Source organism: Harmonia axyridis, chromosome 3 (assembly GCF_914767665.1).
Source record: "Harmonia axyridis chromosome 3, icHarAxyr1.1, whole genome shotgun sequence".
Classification (NCBI taxonomy): Eukaryota; Metazoa; Arthropoda; class Insecta; order Coleoptera; family Coccinellidae; genus Harmonia; species Harmonia axyridis.
The window spans coordinates 60,677,781-60,697,794 of NC_059503.1; the positions used below are offsets into that span (position 1 = coordinate 60,677,781).

At 37.1% G+C, this 20,014-nt stretch overlaps 1 protein-coding gene across 4 annotated transcripts in view; it reads left to right on the forward strand.

Annotated features, from left to right (window-relative positions):
• The first annotated feature begins 8,847 nt into the window (after window positions 1–8,847).
• The window catches only part of LOC123675051, a 167,064-nt gene continuing 155,897 nt past the window's right edge, over window positions 8,848–20,014 (forward strand). For all 4 annotated transcript variants that reach the window (XM_045610286.1, XM_045610287.1, XM_045610288.1 and 1 more), the window contains exon 1: window positions 8,848–9,131. In XM_045610286.1, coding sequence (XP_045466242.1) covers window positions 8,970–9,131 — 162 coding nt within the window. In that variant the 5' untranslated portion in view covers window positions 8,848–8,969. The remainder of the gene's footprint in view (window positions 9,132–20,014) is intronic.

Below are 20,014 nucleotides of genomic sequence, written 5' to 3' on the forward strand. Positions count from 1 at the left end.
AAAGTACTAGTGCGCATAACTGTTTTAAGCCCCCTCTCCAAAGTGAAAGCTAGGTGATAGTGGTTGTCACCTATCATTATCTGATTAGAGAACAACGAAACAAAAAAACAAACAAAGGGGTGGTCATTTTGAACATTTTCTCTGATAATAATTTCAAATCATCTTTTTCAGCGCATTGTTCAATGTTTTGATTTTTATAAACTGACTTTACAATTGACTTGTTGATATTGAAGCTCCAGTGCGCATATCATTGCATTATTTTACTTTAAAATTAATTTCTCTAATTCTGTGGTTATTCCGTTCATTCTTCCACATCTTGTAGAACAAAATCGTGCGAGAATATATCAGAAACGCACAGTTTTCATGGTTATATTTTATTATTCTATGTTGGCACTCCGAACTTTCCGCTACGGCTTTATCTGTCAATTCATCAAATTGTCTTAAAGAAATTAGTTCTGCCAACCAACATTTTTCAATGCAAAAATCACTAAATTATATTTATGGAAATATTTCAATAATTTCAATGGAAATGGAATGAATTAGAGAAAATAATGTATAATACTCGTACAGAAGGCTCATTCTACCACTCGTTCATTCCAAAACTCGCCACTTCGTGGCTCGTTTTTGAATTTTGAACTCGTGGAAGAATATCAATGCCTTCTGCACTTGTATTATAAATAACTATTATGGAGTGACATTTTCCAATAGAATCATCCAAGTATGTGCCAAATGAAAGGTTTCTTGTAAAAAGTGACAAAATTGGAATTTCTCAGAAATGTTCCATTTTCGATAAACATCTGAATATCTTTTTGTCTGAAAAGGTTATCAACTTCTCAATTCAATTCAATATGGAGAAAAGGTCCAGTGATTTTTTTACCACCTCCTATCAAATTAGGTACAAAAAAAACACTTCCTCCAAGACGTGAATTTTAAACAATTTCTTTCAGAATCCGAGTATAGTATTTTGTGATATTTTTCAATGCGTACATTGAAGCAATCATTGAACGATATTCACGGAAAAAAACTGATTCGAAAATTATTCAATTGTACCTAAGTCATGAGAGAAAGTCCTTAAAGTGAGAAAATTCAATATTTTCATAAAACGCCAAAAACATCTCCTCGAAAACTATGAGACTTTCATATAAAAGATTTTGTTCCGTTTTCGTTTGAAGTTGTCTTTTTGGGACACCCTGTATAATCTATATTCTAGACTCATTTCGAAGACCTGTGCCTCCCTTTCTTCGAAGTGATGTGAAAGAAATTGTGTGTAACTAATGAGAATTCATTTTCGATCCACGCTTTTGAAATCTTCTATATCAAGTCGTATTATTGCCGCAGCTGTATTTCTATCAGCTATCAATAAATTCCTTAGAAATTACTCAGTTCTGTCAACAATTAAAGCTCGCAATGATCAGATTTCGAAATCCATGAAAATCCGTTAGCTTCATCGAATCAATAAATGAAAATAATCCGTCTAATCTCATCTTGTGAAAGTAAATGTATTCATTTGTATTTCGGTGTGGTATTGTGAAATCGATAGTGGTTCATTCTAAATTCACGGCAAAGCACACGTAGCTTGGTAATACGCAATACAGATATTTCGTTTATACCCTGTTATTAACACACAGCAAACCCTAAGCCCTACTCCAGTTTGGTATTAAATTGTGTGTACAAGTTATTACATTAGCGAGAGGCTTATTCGCAATAATAACATCGAGTATGCCCTAGTATAATGGGGGGAGAAATGGCTCAGAGTTTTGGAATCCAAACAAGGGTGGAGATAGGAGGCACCTGAAAATCTAAAAAAAAGTACAATCAAATTGTTATCTAAATCTATATCGAATCTATATCAAAATAAAGGGTGTTTTTTTAGAGCTATATAACTTCAAATTGCAATAAAACAACGATGGATTATTCGATTGACATGAATTTTATTTATCCCCAAGATAATCTTGTGGTATTACATTTTAAATATGATTTCTGGCATATGACCGCCACGGCTGGCTCGGATGTAGTTCAATGTGGACGTCCAATTTTCGACGACTTTTTCCAACATTTGTGGCAGTATATCGGCAATAACACGGCGAATGTTGTCTTCCAAATGGTCAAGGGTTTGTGGCTTATCCGCATAGACGACCAATGACTTTACATAGCCCCACAGAAAGTAGTCTAGCGGTGTTAAATCGCAAGATTGGAGGCCAATTCACAGGTCCAAAACGTGAAATTAGGCGGTCACCAAACGTGTCTTTCAATAAATCGATTGTGGCACGAGCTGTGTGACATGTTGCGCCGTCTTGTTGGAACCACTGCTCCTGGACATTATGGTTGTTCAATTCAGGAATGAAAAAGTTAGTAATCATGGCTCTATACCGATCACCATTGACTGTAACGTTCTGGCCATCATCGTTTTTGAAGAAGTACGGACCAATGATTCCACCAGCCCATAAAGCGCACCAAACAGTCAGTTTTTTTGGATGTAACGGTGTTTCGACATACACTTGAGGATTAGCTTCACTCTAAATGCGGCAGGTTTGTTTGTTGACGTACCAGAAGTGCGCTTCATCGCTAAACAAAATAAAATGGACGTAGTGCGCGATACGTATTCCGCACAGAACCATTATTTTCGAAATAAAATTGCACCACTTGCAAGCGTTGTTCAGGCGTGAGTCTATTCATGATGAATTGCCAAACCAAACTGAGAATAAATCACTCAACAGCTGTTGAATCGGTCGCCATCTTTAACAGTAATGCCAACTTAAAGTTATATACCTCGAAAAAAAAACACCCTATATCTCTCATAACCAAGGAGTTAAAGTGCAATTGCCTTGAAATATTCTAGTAACTATTGAGCCCGAGCGCGTGGGACAATTTATCACCTACTTAACTCTATTTCACTCAAAGCCGCCCATGGCTCTACTAGATAGAAAGTCTAATTAAATGAGAATACATCTCCATTATTTATGCAACCACAAAATAACCGTATAAATGAGAAATAATTGGCAAGTGTAGGAAAAAAGAAATGAAACTACAGGTTTGTTAATTATCGAAACAGGCAAGGTTTACTGCTTCATGGGGGTTTGAAGTTGGTGAAATTAACCTTAGACCAGATGTTAATAATGAAAGAAGGAAGTAATTTTTGCTAACGTGAAAAAACCCACTTTATTGATTGATAGTGTATTTTGTTTAGCGATGAAGTGCACTTCTGGACAAACAAAATTTCCACATTTGGAGTGGAGCTAATCCTCAAGTGTATGTCGAAACACCGTTACATCAAGAAAAACTTACTGTTTGGTGCGCTTTATGGGCTGGTGGAATCATTGGTCCGTACTTCTTCAAAAACGATGATGGCCAGAACGTTACAGGCAATGGTGATCGATATGGAGCCATGATTACTAACTTTTTCATTCCTGAATTGAACAACCATGATGTCCTGGAGCTGTGGTTCCAACAAGACGGCGCAACATGTCACACAGCTCGTGCCACAATCGATTTATTGAAAGACACGTTTGCTGACCGCCTAATTTCACGTTTTGGACCTGTGAATTGGCCTCCAAGATCTTGTGATTCAACACCGCTAGACTACTTTCTTTGAGGCTATGTAAAATCATTGGTCTATGCGGATAAGCCACAAACCCTTGACCACTGGGAAGACAACATTCGCCGTGTTATTGCCGATATACGGCCACAAATGTTGGAAAAAGTCATCGAAAATTGGACGTCCAGATTGGACTACATCCGAGCCAGCCGTGGCGGTCATATGCCAGAAATCATATTTAAAATGTAATGCCACAAGATTATCTTGCGGATAAATGAAATTCATGTCAATCGAATAATCCATCGTTGTTTTATTGCAATTTAAAGTTCTATAGCTCTAAAAAAAACAACCTTCACAAATTATTGCTCAAATTGAAATTCAATTCAATTCATAGCAAAAACATAAAAGTGAATAAAGTAGCTTAAATTCAACTTTTATATTTCGGCGTCGAGGGTATTTCCAAGTTCTTAAAATAATTCGATTTGATGTCAGTAAGGATGGTTAGTTTTTTTTTGCATGAAAATAAAATAGAGCTCTGTATCGATTCACAACTTGCAACAAAGTTGAATGTTTTTGTGCACTATAAATTTGAAACTCCCCCAATAACTCAATTTCAAGTGGAACGTGGTGTGAAAAGAGGAAAAACACCCCACGGACGATAAATCGATTTTGAGGGGATGATATCCAATATGTCTATGCTGTATTCGTTTTTATCTCTAGTGATTGGCTATAACGAAACATTTGGGTATTTGACGATATAAGATATGAATCTTATAATAATATGAATGATATTTTCAATAGTTTGAGCAGAATATCTGATGGAGAGGATTCCTTTCATCATTTTGAAGAAATATTACATGGATTTTACAATATTTACATTTCAAATTTTTTATTTTATGCTAGTATTACGCTCCGCTTTGGAATTGGAAAGAAGTATATTTGGCAGAGACTATTGAGTGCAATGGTCATGATTCCACCTCGGCATGAGGACCCTAAAAAAATAGTCAATAATTAATATTAACGATTGCAAACAAAAAAATTGTTAGAATCCAACAAGAAAAATCTGATACACCTTGAAAAGATTGGACAATTCTAGTTCGGAACCACAAGTTTCGGAAATTTCTAGGGATGAATTTTTAGACCAATCTCAATCCTACATTGAAATTCCTTTCCCTAACATCAGTTCACCTCTATAGAGATGTGAGTTTTAGAGAGACTTATTACAAACCCTTGGTCCGAACAATGGTGCTGTTTTCTTCTGTTTTCTTGAAAACCAGAAGTCCAAATGAAGAAACAATTGGTGATAAATAGTCTCTAGACCTTCTTATTTTGAAAACCAGTCAAATTTTCCAAAAAATTTTTTCTGGAAAAACGGATTTTCCTCAATAACTTTCCATGAATTGGATCGATAGTTTTTCCGATAACATATTTGGATAGCCCGTAAAAAATAATATCATTGTGATGGATCACTTTTCCATATGGCTCAAGGGATAACTCACAAAATCCACAGAACTGCTTACGTGAAACACCCTGTATATTTATGAATTCTGGTCCAAGCTGTAGTAGCAGCTTTTGCTGCTGCATCAACCTCTTAAACGGAAAAATTTGAAAATGAACCAAATGTTTTAAAATCGTTATTGATTTCTTTATGACAATCTAGGGTTTTGTGCTCAAAACTATTGGTGTTGCTAATCGACTTTCTCGTATTTGAAGTCTTGACCACAAATGCTCATTCCTTTTTTGGAGCTGTCGCCATTGGAAAAAGGGCTTTTATGAATAAATCTATACTTTTGAAGAGATTTTGTCTCAGATATAGGTACATCATGCTTTCACCACAAGTGTTTTGATAATTCAAAGTTTTTCATGTGAATGGCGAACCTTGTTGAATCTCGAGAACAGAAACATGATTTATTCATTTATCGTTTGGCAATTGAGACACAGTAAACTTGAAAATTAATTTACATTATATTTTTAACCTACACAAAAAAATCAAAGCAAAGGCAGGAATAGAAAACTCACGAAATAATAACAAAAATAACAATTCACTTCGTGATAATGAAAGCATACTAGAAAGATAAAGAGAATATATATGGTGAAGCTATTCGTGGAAGAAAAACAGACATCGAAATACTTCGATGTCTGTTTTCAAAGTGAAGCGTCTCAGGTCCTGAAAACCCTAAGACTAGGGCCAGAAATAACTTAATGAAGTCCAGCATGCATTGAAAGGACTAAAAACAGTAAATTACCTGGTGGCGAAATACTGAAACTATTCGAAAACGACCAACTCAAAATTCTAACCAGACTACTCGGCAAGATTTATGAAACCTGAGAATTTCCTGCAGACTGGTTTGATTGTACCGTCGCACCTCTTCGCAAGAAAGCAAATGACAACAGATGCTCTGACTATAGGATTATAAAGTTAATAAGCCATGCTCTTAAAATCCTTCTCGGTATTTTACAACATACGAGTATTCAGGAAACTCGAAGAAAATACAAGCGACATTCTGTTTCGCTTTAGAGGTGAATTTGGAACACGAGAGGCTCACTTTTTCATTTAGGTTCTAAGTCAAACGTGAACTAAAAGGTGTACGCATGTTTTATCGATTTTGAAAGAGCATTCGAGATGGTACAGCAAGGCAAACTGTTTCAAATATTGAAGGACTCAGGCATCGGCGATAAGGATTTACCGCTTATTAAAAATCTCTACTTGAATCAGAAGACAACTTCTCGTGTAGACAACCAGAACACGTGAAAATTCAATGTTGAACGTGGAGTTAGTCAAGCATACATTCAGTCACCGGCTTTGTTCAGCGTTTACTCGGAGATGCTATTCAAGGAGGCTATCAGAGGAATGAAAGAGGACATAAAAAGCAATGGTTCAATCATCAACAACCTAATATATGCAGACGACACAGTTCTTTTAGCTGAAAGTGCAGAGGGCTTGCAAGCACTAACCAACCGTGTGGTTGAAGCATGTGAGAGGTACGATATGGAACTGAACTGTTTAAAGACCAAAATCCTTATAGTATGAGGCGTGTATTTAAAGTAAGGTCTCCAAGGCCATTGTATCGCCGCAAGTAGCGCTAGATGAAATCCAGCAACACTGTTGTATACGTTAGGCCCCCTCCAACAATCGACACCTGGTGGAGCTCATTAGGACGCTCAGTCTTGACGTAGCAGACATTTGCAATGTGTGCCGGTTGTCGCTGGCGCCAGGTGCGAGTTACGTTCAGTCATTAAGTTTTTGCACTCAAAAAATCTCCACCTATAGAAATTCATCTTCAATTGGAAGAAGTGTATGGTGAGAAATGTATGGACGTGAAAAACGTTCGAAAATGCTGTAGAGAATTTTCTGCTGGCTGACTAAACGTTCACGAAGAGGAGCGCAGCGGCAGGCCGAAACAGTGCGGGAAGAGGCGCTTGTGCTGAAAGATCGCAGGTTGATTCTCAATGAGTTTGCCGAAAAACTCCAAGATGTGTGCGGTAGAGACTCTATTCATTCAATTTTGGTGAATAACCTGCTATATCGAAAATTGTCAGCCAGGTGGGTCCCGAAAATGCTTACCACGGAGCACAAAGTCAAACGTGTCCAATGTGCCAGAGAATTTGGTTGATATGTGTTGGACCACCCTCCTTACAGTCTCGACGTCGCCCCTAATGACTTCCACATGCTTCCTGCTCTTAAAAAACATCTAGGAGGAATGAAATTTGCGAACGATGAAGAAGTTCATGAAGCGGTCATTTCGTTCTTGCGCGAGGCGGCGGGATCGTGGTTCGAAGAGGGGATACAAAAGTTTGTCGTTCAAATGAGCTCATCGAAGTGAATGACGATTACGTAGCAAAATAGCTTAGATTTCAAGCTTTACAGCAATGTACAAAACTTATCAAATGAATGTTATTTAATGTGAAAAAAATAAATGGAGACCTTACTTTAAATACACGCCTCGTAAATTAAAGTGGAAAAATCCAACATCAATTTAGAGCTAATAATGACAAAGAGAAAGTATAGCGGGCATTCCCCAAAGAGAAGAGGGTAGATATGTGTTTTGGGCTTTCCGGCTATCAGTATGGTGAAAATCGCAAACAACACTTGGAGGAAAAAAATAAACGAACAATAGCCAGCCTTCAAGGGTCTTCTGGTTGCAATCAACGACAACACGTAGGGAGCTAAAGCTACTTGCGTGACCACCGAGGGGATTTTTCAAAAAACAAAGAAAATAGAAAATGGACATCTTCAACTGATGCACTGAAAAACTAAATTGTGTCTTCTTTCGGCCATAACTCCAGAACGCCTGAAGCTATCGCTTTGCGACCTTCTGGTTTTTTCATACAAATTTGATGGTATTTCTGTTTTTGTGTTTTTGTGAGAAGCTAAAGACACAATTTGGTTTTTCAGTACATCAGTTGGAGAATATCTTCTTTCGGCTATAACTCCAGAACGCCTGAAACTATAGCTTTGCGACCTCTAGGTTTTTTCATGCAAATTTGATGGAACTTCTCTTTCTGTTGAGAAAAACCTATCATTACATTTGGAATTTCGGAGTAAATGAACAAAACAATGAACTTCTGACTTAGCGCTCCCTATCGAAAGCAGCGAAAACAAATTAATCATGAGTATATTTTGTCCTCAATCAACAAGATATTATCTCTCAGACGAGATCTAATTTGCTCAAAAATGTTGAGCCAAACTGAAGTTACAGGCATTTCAATCAGATTTCTCCCTTTTACCTACCCTTATTTGATGTCGTAAAAGCGAAAGTGGTAATTCGAAAGATAGAGAATTTTCCAAGGATTACAGCGATGATATTTTTTGTTCAACTTTATTTGGAAAATTTTCGAGTTAAATTCATTTTTTTATTCGACGATAGCTATTACGCGCCCTAGCGGTAGAGGTATGAACTTCAAAACAATTTCTAGTGTGTTCTTTTGTATACTTCAGTGGTAAAATTTTTTACCGCAAGTCTCTACGATGAATGGATCCTGAGATATAGCCGCTTATCTCGCTTATTTACCCACCCTGTACATATCCGCTCTATGTTCTTTCAGCATGACGGAGTATCACCTCACATAGCATTGAATGCGAGAAATCACCAGGATGTAAATTATCCGAACAGATAAAAAAAAGAAATATGAGTTCAGGGAACCTGGAGAAATACTGGACTAAGACCAGTTTTTATTTTATTTATTTACTTCTTTATTCTTGACCTCTTATACAGTACAAGTACTGGTGACAAGGCCTATTTATAGTTACTCGTGACATTCGATTTTCCACTGGAAGTAGTTCAGGTTTGAAATTCTAATTTCAATTTTTTTCATTTCAGAGGTGCACGATGAACATTCCAGGATCTGCGCTGCCCCGTCCCTGGTCTATTCATCGCATCCCCACCACATCGAGCGGTAGTCCACAGAAGGCTTTTGGTGCGCAGCATCTGCTATGAAGCTAAGCGTATCCGCATACAGGGCACACGCGTCTGCGCATAAGAAGATCCTGGAATCCTATCAGCTCAACTATGGATCAACGTCAGCAATCCATCCACACCCCACTACTGCTGGCGGTCCACCACCTGGGATTGGGGCTGCTTGTTCTGGCTTTCACGTGAGTCTTTGTTGTGATCTGCGAATGAAAATGTCAAGAATAAATGAATTCCTGCTATCGCAAAATGCCCCCATAAATGGAAATGAAAATTCTGTTTCCAACTAACGAGAATATTTATAAACATGGTCCGGTCTCTTACTTTCTAACTCTGCGTCTCTAATAGCAGAATGAATATGGAAAATTCATTGAAAATGGTGGAACTAACGGGTGTTTTTTTTCGAGGTATATAACTTTAAGTTGGCATTACTATTCAAGATAGCGACCGATTCAACAGCTGTCAAGTGATTTATTTTCAGTTTGGTTTGGCAATTCATCACGAATAGACTCACGCCTGAACAACGCTTGCAAATAGTTCAATTTTATTTCGAAAATAATGGTTCTGTGCGGAATACGTATCGCGCACTACGTCCATTTTATTTTGTTTAGCGCTGGTTGAATGGATACGTCAACAAACAAAACTGCCGCATTTGAAGTGAAGCTTATCCTCAAAAGTATGTCGTAACACCGTTACATCCAGAAAAACTGACTGTTTGGTGCGCTTTATGGGCTGGTGGAATCATTGGTCTGTACTTCTTCAAAAACGATGATGGCCAGAAAGTTACAGTCAATGGTGATCGGTATAAAGCCATGATTACTAACTTTTTCATTCCTGAATTGAGCAACCATGATGTCCAGGAGCTGTGGTTACAACAAGACGGCGCAACATGTCACACAGCTCGTGCCACAATCGATTTATTGAAAGACACGTTTGGTGACCGCCTAATTTCACGTTTTGGACCTGTGAATTGGCCTCCAAGATCTTGTGATTTAACATCGCTAGACTACTCTCTGTGGGGCTATATAGAGTCATTGATCTATGCGGATAAGCCACAAACCTTGACCATTTGGAAGACAACATTCGCCGTGTTATTGCCGATATACGGCCACAAATGTTGGAAAAAGTCATCGAAAATGGGACGTCCAGATTGGACTACATCCGAGCCAGCTGTGGCGGTCATATGCCAGAAATCATATTTAAAATGTAATGCCACAAGATTATCTTGCGGATAAATGAAATTCATGTCAATCGAATAATCCATCGTTGTTTTATTGCAATTTAAAGTTCTATAGCTCTAAAAAACACCCTTTTCATGCAGGAGGTGCGACGTTCTTAGAATTTCATACATCAAAGAGGTATTTTAGATAAAAATTGACGAGAAATTTCACGAAAACTTTAATTAGGTGTTAGAAGAAATATCAACAAATTAGTATTAGCTCTAGGACTGATAATTGTCCATTAGATGAAAGTAACAAAAATTCTTATTGAAATGCCAAATTCTCGAACTTAGTTTGAATAGTAGTTCTTCATCAGGTCCATCCAATTGGTTTATCTTCAATAGAGATTTTTGCCCGTTTTTTCAATGAACCCTTAGCATTCCTACAGCCTAGATATTCCTAATTTGTTGACTACTACGATAGACGAGATTGATATAATACGTAATAAGAAATAGTCCTTAATATGTAGACAATATTCTGCATCAAGAAAATATAAGTAATCTTTCATGCTCACTTTTATTATTATTATGGAATCAGAAGCAAAATATTTCATTGAATGTCTCCCTACTACTTTCTAAGATGAAACTATGAATTCGAAGTATAGATACAATGATAAGTGAAGATCATTCATCCATCACGGCTGATAGATCTTCCTTCGTCATTGAGCAAAGTTAGCTTTTCAAACTAATCGAAAAATTCGCCGTACATTTGAATACATTCTCTCAGTGCCATTTGACTAGGTTTACAATATGTTTAGTGCATCTCAAGTATTCTGTGCATAATAGGTAAGTTCTGTTTCAAAACAAACGTTTTGAGAAGACCATCGACAAAACTTAAAAGCTGAATGATATTCAAATCTGAGCTGTATGTAATATCATTATTGGGCATCAATACGTTCAATAACAATTACATTTAATTACATTTAAAAATTATTGGAATCATTAGAGTATTGCACATAACCAAACCTCCTCCATCAGGATGAAAAAATTCTGTTTGCACTGTGTGAGAGAATGTATTTCCAGAGTTGCAACAAAAAAGATAATTAATTTCAGATTTTCTTCAATGATTTCAATTTCATTTGAAATTCCATTGTATGACCAAGACGTTTGAATATCTCCAACATTCTGAAACAATCATTTTCTGATCTGCCTTTTCGTAAGAAAACTTAGTTCTGATCCCAATTTTCATGAATTTTTTGGAAATATGAAGAGAATGAGAGTTTTATCAGATCAAAAACAGAAACAAGAATAAGGTGTCGATGTTCCATTGAAAGAAAAAATCAAGATTGATCATAGTGAAAGGAAACGAGGGGTACAGTAAAGAACAAAGCCTCCTATCCAAATTCAATTAAACTCTGTCGAAGATTCGATTATACACCTGCGAATAAGGTAAATAACCATTTAATTCCAAGGAAAGTTAAGGAGAGTTTTCCGAAGAAGACCATTGTTCTTATAATTCAACATTTAAAGTAGGATATTACTTCTTGTTTCTATTGACACTGATTGATTCAGATTTCTTCATTATTTAGTGGAGTTGATAGAATTTCTGCAAACTCAAAACAAAATCGATTTTAGCATTACAGAAATACAAAATTGGAAGAACCCTACTGTTAAATTATGATTTTGTGATTCCGTCAAAATATGGGATGTTCAAAATCTATGATTCTTAATCGTACAATGTATTCTGAAAATTGAAAATTATTAACGTGGAAAACTGAAGACAAAAAAATAAAGAAGGGTTAAAAAAGGAGAACGAAAAAGCTTTGTATTCTATTTGTTTAGGAGATATTGGTATAAGTACTTCATGAGAAAGCAAAAATGCTGAGAAACTGAATAATCATTGAAAGAATAAAACAATTTCAAGATAATATTGTTCATATTTTTTTGAGAAAGAGAAAAATCTCAATTCAAGGATCTTTGGCGAGGCGTTATCGAGTCAATTTCAAAGGTTCACCCTCTCTCTGAGTGTTATATCTCGAGTAGAAAAGTAGGGCATTCAGTTATCACTATTTTTTTTTTTGGAAAATCTATAAGCAGGATTCAGGAATTTTCGTCACCGGATTCGTAATCTAAAATGAGTAAAATTTCATCACTTTTCAGGCATTTTTTCAATTCTTTCCCTAATGTAAACATTTTTTTAAATTCTTCTAATAAATGGGAGGTGGTTTCTCCAATAACCCTCAATCACAATCAGTTGAAAGTTGAAAGAATGAATTCGTTTAAGAAGGCTTTAAGGAATTTTTTGTTAGCTCTTAGATTTTATTCTGTACAGCAATATTGAAGGAGTTAAAATATCTATAGAATTGAATATCATTTCAGATTTAGATTTATAGTCAATTTTAGGATAAGTTTTTTTGTGGTGTATTAAAAACGAGTTGCAGGATCATTCATTAAAATTTAATACCCTCCTTAAAATTTTAATCCTCTGATAGGCTCTTTCTACTGGCTACCTGAACCGTTTAATGAAGGATTAGAATTTTGATGAGGCATTAAATTTAAATGAACGTTCCTGCAACTGGGTGTTAAAAGAACTGAAGTGATAAAAAAAAATGGCTTGTTTCTACGAGGCGTGTATTTGAAGGAAGGTCTCCAAGGCCATTGTATCGCCGCAAGTAGCGCTAGATGAAATCCGGCAACACTGTTGTATACGTTAGGCTCCCCTCCACCAATCGACACCTGGTGGAGCTCTTGACGTAGCAGCCATTTGCAATGGAAGTGCCGGTTGTCGCTCCCGCCAGGTGCGAGTTACGTTCAGTCATTAAGTTTTTGCACTAAAAAAAACCACACCTATAGAAATTCATGTCAATTGGAAAAAGTGTATGGTGAGAAATGTATGGACGTGAAAAACGTTCGAAAATGGTGTAGAGAATTTTCTGCTGGCCGACTGAACGTTCAAGACGAGGAGCGCAGTGGCAGGCCGTCACACTCGGACGAAACAGTGCGGAAAGTTGAGGCGCTTGTGCTGAAAGATCGCAGGTTGACTCTCGATGAATTGACCGAAAAACTCCGAGATGTGTGCAGTAGAGATTCTATTCATTCAATTTTGGTGAATAACCTGCAATACCGGAGCACAAAGTCAAACTTGTCCAATGCGCCAGTTTTGAAGAGGAAGGGGAAGAATTTCTTTCTCTTAAAAAACATCTAGGAGGAATGAAATTTGCGAACGATGAAGAAGTTCATGAAGCGGTCATTTCGTTCTTGCGCGAGGCGGCGGGATGGTGGTTCGAGGAGGGAATACAAAAGTCTGTCGTACAAATGAGGAAGCTTTTCGAAGTGAATGGCGATTACGTAGAAAAATAGCTTGGATTTCAAGCTTCACAGCAATGTACAAAACTTAGTAAATAAATGTTATTCAAAGTGAAAAAAATAAATGGAGACCTTACTTTGAATACACGCCTCGTATTCACTAATTTCAGCCTATTTTCATATCGAATAAGAAATAGATATAATGGGTGTTTTTTTTCGAGAAATATAACTTTGAGTTGGCATTATTGTTCAAGATTTTGTTTAGCGATGAAGCGCACTTCTGGTTGAATGGCCACGTCAACAAACAAAACTGCCGCATTTGGAGTGAAGCTAATCCTCAAGTGTATTGCGAAACACCGTTACATCCAGAAAAACTGACTGTTTGGTGCGCTTTATGGGCTGGTGGAATCATTGGTCCGTACTTCTTCAAAAACGATGATGGCCAGAACGTTACAGTCAATGGTGATCAGTATAGAGCCATGATTACTAATTTTATCATTCCTGAATTGAACAACCATGATGTCTAGGAGCTGTGGTTCCAACAAGACGGCGCAACATGTCACACAGCTCGTGCCACAATCGATTTATTGAAAGACACGTTTGGTGACCGCCTGATTTCACGTTTTGGACCTGTGAATTGGCCTCCAAGATCTTGTGATTTAACACCGCTAGACTACTCTCTGTGGGGCTATATAGAGTCATTGATCTATGCGGATAAGCCACAAACCCTTGACCATTTGGAAGACAACATTCGCCGTGTTATTGCCGATATACGGCCACAAATGTTGGAAAAAATCATCGAAAATTGGACGTCCAGATTGGACTACATCCGAGCCAGCCGTGGCGATCATATGCCAGAAATCATATTTAAAATGTAATGCCACAAGATTATCTTGCGGATGAATAAAATTCATGTCAATCGAATAATCCAAAGTTGTTATATTGCAATTTGAAGTTCTATATCTCTAAAAAAAACACCCATTATATCTACCCTTTGTACGAATCGCTGCCACGCAAATTGTTCGTTCGTTGAACTCAAAAAGTAGCAATTAATCAGGTCCATATCAGGAGCCCCCAGAATGCGAAGACTATCGCGGACGTCAATCTCAGTGGCTCTCGTAGCCGAACCGACTCCGAATTAACCATTTAGCAACCTTAGGCAATAAATTCGAGGTGCAGGTCAGGCCATAAACCACCCATGGTGAGATGGTTACTTTCCGCTTTTCTGGTGCGGAAGTTTACTTCCGGAAATGAGTCGGACCAACCTGTCAGGCCGGAGAGACATCGGTCGAATTGGTTTTTGACGTTCGATCTCTTGAATTACGGGCTTGGAATTACTTGTTTCGTAGGTGCGGATGAGAAAAGTTTCCGTCGGAAAACAGATTCGGAAGTGGAATGGGATATTTTTCAACCGTGACCATCACGGCAAAAAAAATTTCCCGTAGTTATGTCCCGTCCACAGTTTGAATGAGTTAAGTTTCTACTCAGATCTTATTTTTGTTTAAGGTCCGGAATTTACATTCCCTTCGCCTCTAATTTCATTTCTCCTATTTTCTATTGTTGTCTGAGGCTTTCCTCCCTACTTCATGTCACTTTTTTCTTCTATTTAGTTCTTTGAAAGAGGCATTTCCTCTTATCGGTCTTTTTTAATTTGTATTATCTTTCTTAATTCCTTATTCTTGTGCTCTTTCAGCATCTCTATTGTCTTCTTTCTTTGTTTATTGATTATTTCTTCAATAGTTTCCATTTTCAGTTCTTCTCTGATATGTTGGTTAGTTATATACCATGGGGCGCCAACCGCTGTTCTTATTACTGAATTTAGCGTACTTTGCAACTGATCATTATTATTGTCCTTCGTATCGTACCAGGTAACTCCTGCATAAGTAATGCTTGGTATTAGCACTATTTTTATTATCTTCAGCTTGTTTTCTAAAGAAAGTTTACTTCTAGGGTTAAGCAATGGGTTCAGTCTGCCGTGCAATTGCCTTGTCTTTTTTTCTGTTTCTTTCTATCTGTTTGTTAAAATTCATTCTTCCATCCAGTATTACTCCCAGATATTTTGCTTCCTTTTTCCATTCTATCGTCTGGTTTTCTATTTTGTCGTTTCCTGCTTTCTCTTTCTTTACTGTTGTTCCTCTGAAGTAGATTGCAACTGTTTTCGATGTGTTCACTTGAATCTCCATTTCTTGAAGTATTCCATCAGTGTTTAGTTTTGAATCACTGAGGAAGGATTCGAGGTAAAAATCAATCTGCAAAATTCCGTGAGAATAGTGTGATTGAAACGATCGAAAAAAATTTGTTTTGAAATTCGGGTTTTTCGTCAATGAATAATTTTCATCAAATGGAATTAATCGAATCTGATAACCCTCTGAACCACATAATATCTTCCGTGGATTAGATTGATTTGCTTCGAATTGTTTTCGGTCAATTGTAGTGAAGATCAAAGAAAGGCCATGATGAAAGAAGATAGGGGGTGTTTTTCAGCTGCGTGAGAAGTTTCGATGGTTGTTATCTATTTGTTGTCTTAGATGTTCAAAAACATGGTGTATGCACTCGTCAATAATTGAATGCAATGACATTCGACCAAAATGAGAATATCAGTTTTATTTCGTGGCGGCGCCGCAATGTCATTATTGTCATTTCGATCTTTTTTACTTTGATTTTGATTGATTCATCAAGTATGAAATCAACAGATGAACTCCAAGGAGAAAATAAAGAACAACAATCGTTTTCGATGTCCTTTGAATTCACAGACACTTCGTGAGATTGATTTTCAATTCGAGTATTTCGGAGCTTTTACTTCAGGATGTTACCAATTTGCTCCTGATTGTTTATTTTGATATTCAATTTGCCATTTTTAGCTTTGTATTTGATAATGATTATGCCGAAGACAGGCGAATCAGATCAAGCTCTTTCATTTAACCGCTGGTTGATATATTCATTGATTAAATTTTTACACTATTAAATTATTCAGCGTTGTGACTCATAATGGATATTCCTCCTGGAGGGGATATATCACCCTTATCCCCCCGTCTTGGGTACACCACTGCTGCCGTGCAGACACCAAAACTACTCGAGCTAGAGGTTGTGAATTTCATCTGGGTCAGGCAGGGACGCCTTCAGACATTTTGGCGCCCCGGCAAAATAAAATTTCGCCGCCCTGCTTTGTCTAATACATCTGAATTTTCTTTGAAGGAGCAAATCATCAAAAAACGTCCTGGATTGTTTAAAATTCGACGATCTATAAGTCTGTAATAAACAGACCACGTAGTTCTTGAAGGTGCATTATAGTTCCTATTTGCATAACTACAGTTGAGAGCGCTTATTCGATTTGAAAAAATTTGGCTCTTGGTAATTTTATTATTTTACTACAAAGAGTGGTATTTTCACGAATGAAACATTTTTGTGTCAAAAAATGTCTTGTTTTATTTACTGACTGCGTCCCTGAAATTTGGCGCCCCGGCAAAATGTCCGATTTGCCGGTCCTGGCGAAGAGCCTGGGGATTTTCAATCGTGAGTGCTCTTCAATATTTCATGTAGTTCTTCAGACGTTACGACACTACTCGGCATATTTTCTATGAACTCACATGATTTCATTATCATTATTAACAATTTCGGGAATGCTATCGAAGCGTAGCCTCCTCGATTGATTCACTGTGAATGAACAGGAAAACAAGGTTTATCTTGCAACGCTGCCTGCCTAAACGCATCAGAAAACAACAAACATCCCTTAATCCTACTCTGCCTCGAAAAAAGGGGTCAAATCTTGGTTTTGGCCAAATTCCAGCTCCACAGTGGCCTCATATTTTATGTAAGACATAATGAGGACCACCCCGATCTGCCTGTTTATATCCCCGATAATATCCAGCGCATGTTCCGAAATCGAGTCGGGAACTATCGGCGTTGAAGTTCTATATTTGATGGGATTTCTCGAGAACTGACGTCGCAGCAAATGCGGTCATCAATCCGTCGCTATCTCGGCCTCTTCGCCAATGCTCGAAACGTGTAATGGTCCAGAATTGTTACGCCATCAAAGTCGGCGACGCACGTTCCTTGAATCTTCCTTTCGATGGGATTTGGCGTTGTCTTCTGACGGTGAATAATTGTCGACAAATGGTCTGGTAGCGTTCACTTCGGTAAACGACGGTCGTTCATTTCAACTTCCAACTTATACTCGGTACAAGATTTGAGAAGCTTTGGTATGTGATATAAAGAGTGGGCCAATACAGTTTCAAAATTTTGAAGAGAAATATTAGTCGATATATATAATTTGCGCTAGAGCAATAGCGATTATATATTCTCTTGAGATAGAGCAATACAAAAAGTTATTAACTTCTAACAATGAAGTATGTGTCGATGATAAATCTCAGTATTAGCAGAGGAAAGGTGAACTGGGCATCATACATTTCAACATATGATACAAGTGACAGATAAAATCATCAGCAAAAACTTTGACTCCCTGTATAGGTGTAGTAATTAGTTTGTGTATTAGTTTACAGAATAAGCTAATATATTTATATTGAAGGGCTTCTTCAACATCCAAACAAGAACTTTTCCATCATTTTGGTTCACCAGAAGTTGATGACGCATATATTATAATTAAATCTTAAACCAAAGGAAGAAAGGAACCAGGAAAGGGTAATAACTGTTATAGTTTTCATTATTGTATAGGGATATCATCATCGAGTATTCTAATATGTGAAAAAAAAGGAAAATTTATTGAAAAATTAAATTGGCCGTATATTTCAGATTCATAAATAGCACAGACATGTTTTGTGATGTTCCGAAAATATTCGCATGAGGATGTTTTTGTCGTTATATTCATATCCCAGAGAGGTCTCAAAAGGCTATTGGAAATCTTATTTCTTCGATCTGTGCCATATGGTGTGGCTTTGGCCTTGGTTTTTTTTCTGCTACTGAATACTGTTGTTCTGTTTGGTTCAATAGTGCTCATATTCAGATATTAAATTTGAAGAACAGCAAATCGAGATGGGGATACCACAAGGCAGCGTAGCAGGGACAGTGATGTTTCTAATTTATATTAACGACTTTGGTCATATTTCTCTGACCGAGAACCGGAAAGAAATAACAAATGTTCACTATTTAGATGATACAAACCTCCTAGCAGTACAACCATTATGGCCTGATATCAAAAGTATAACTGAGAACATAATGCACTACACTGAAGAATGGTTAGAGAAAAACAACTGAATACTCAACAAAACCAAAACCAAGATGATACTATTCCATTCAATACATTCCAATATAGAAAATCCTGGGAAAATTAGCATAAAAAATCAAGAATTCAAGATATCAGAACATACAAAATTTTTAGGTATACACATTGATGGTGATATGCTCCAGGTGCTTCTGACGAGTCACTATCGATGTTTGTGGCCTAGCGTTGTTCTGATGGAACACAATTCCTCTTTCATTGGCCAAAGCTGGCCACTTCTGGGTAATTGCTTCCTTCAGATCTTCCAATTGTTGGCATGACAGTTCAGAGTTAAGAATTGTGTCGTAGGAAAGCAGCTCACAGCATATAATACCCTGCCAATCCTACCAAACACAGCAAAACCTTCCTGGCCAACATTTTCAGCTTGGCCACCATTTCGACCACGACCGTTTTCGCTTGACGTTGTCGTAAGTGATCCACTCTTCATCACAAGTCACTAACAGCTTCAAAAATGGGTCGATTTTGTTGCGATTAATCGCAAATGGAAATTCGGCCCATGAAGTTTTTTTGCGTTAACTAATGTGGTACCCATACATCAAACTTCTTTTTGAGACCAGCATTATAAAAATAATTCCAAACGGTTTTGTATGCAATTTTTAACTCTTTGGAAATCGAAACAGTGCTTACATGACGAACTCGACAATGTTCATGATTTTATCGACGTTTCAATAATTGGCCTTCCAGTGCGTGGTGCATCTTTTACATCGAAATTACCGGAAAGGAATCGACGAAACCAAAATTGCACGTGATTGGCTGCTGCAGTATCAGGACCGTAATTGTATATTCTAAAAAAAGTTGCGGAATTCGAAAACGAGCGACAAAGGAGCGAGTTTGTTCGAACGCATGAGTGTTGGAATTGCCTTCTGCAACGAGTATTTAACGATATTTTCTTTATTCAGTCAAGTTTTGTGAAACATTGTTCCAAATTCAATGAAGAATTCAGATTATACATAGTGACTTTCGTATTGAATTTTAGTAGTTGGTGTGACAAAAATTTACAGATTACGGAATTTGAATTTGAATCGTACCTTCGTTTTGAAGTGTGAAATAATTCACAATTACGCATTGAATAGCGAAAAATGTTGAAATCACTCTACTGTATCCAAATTTTGATATTTACAATTGACGTATGTTGAAATTTGATAAAATCGAAAGTTAGTGTAGGCAAAAAACTACAAAACGAAAAATATTACTGAAAACGATGTTGTAATGAGTTCATTACAGCACTGTTTTTAGTACTGTTATGATCTCATTATGATACTGAAATAGAGAAACAATATTTACATTTTCAGGCATCCGGCTTGCATTTTCGTCTGTATCGAAGGAAAAATATTAAATATAGCGTATTTTTTCTTTGCTAGTATCTA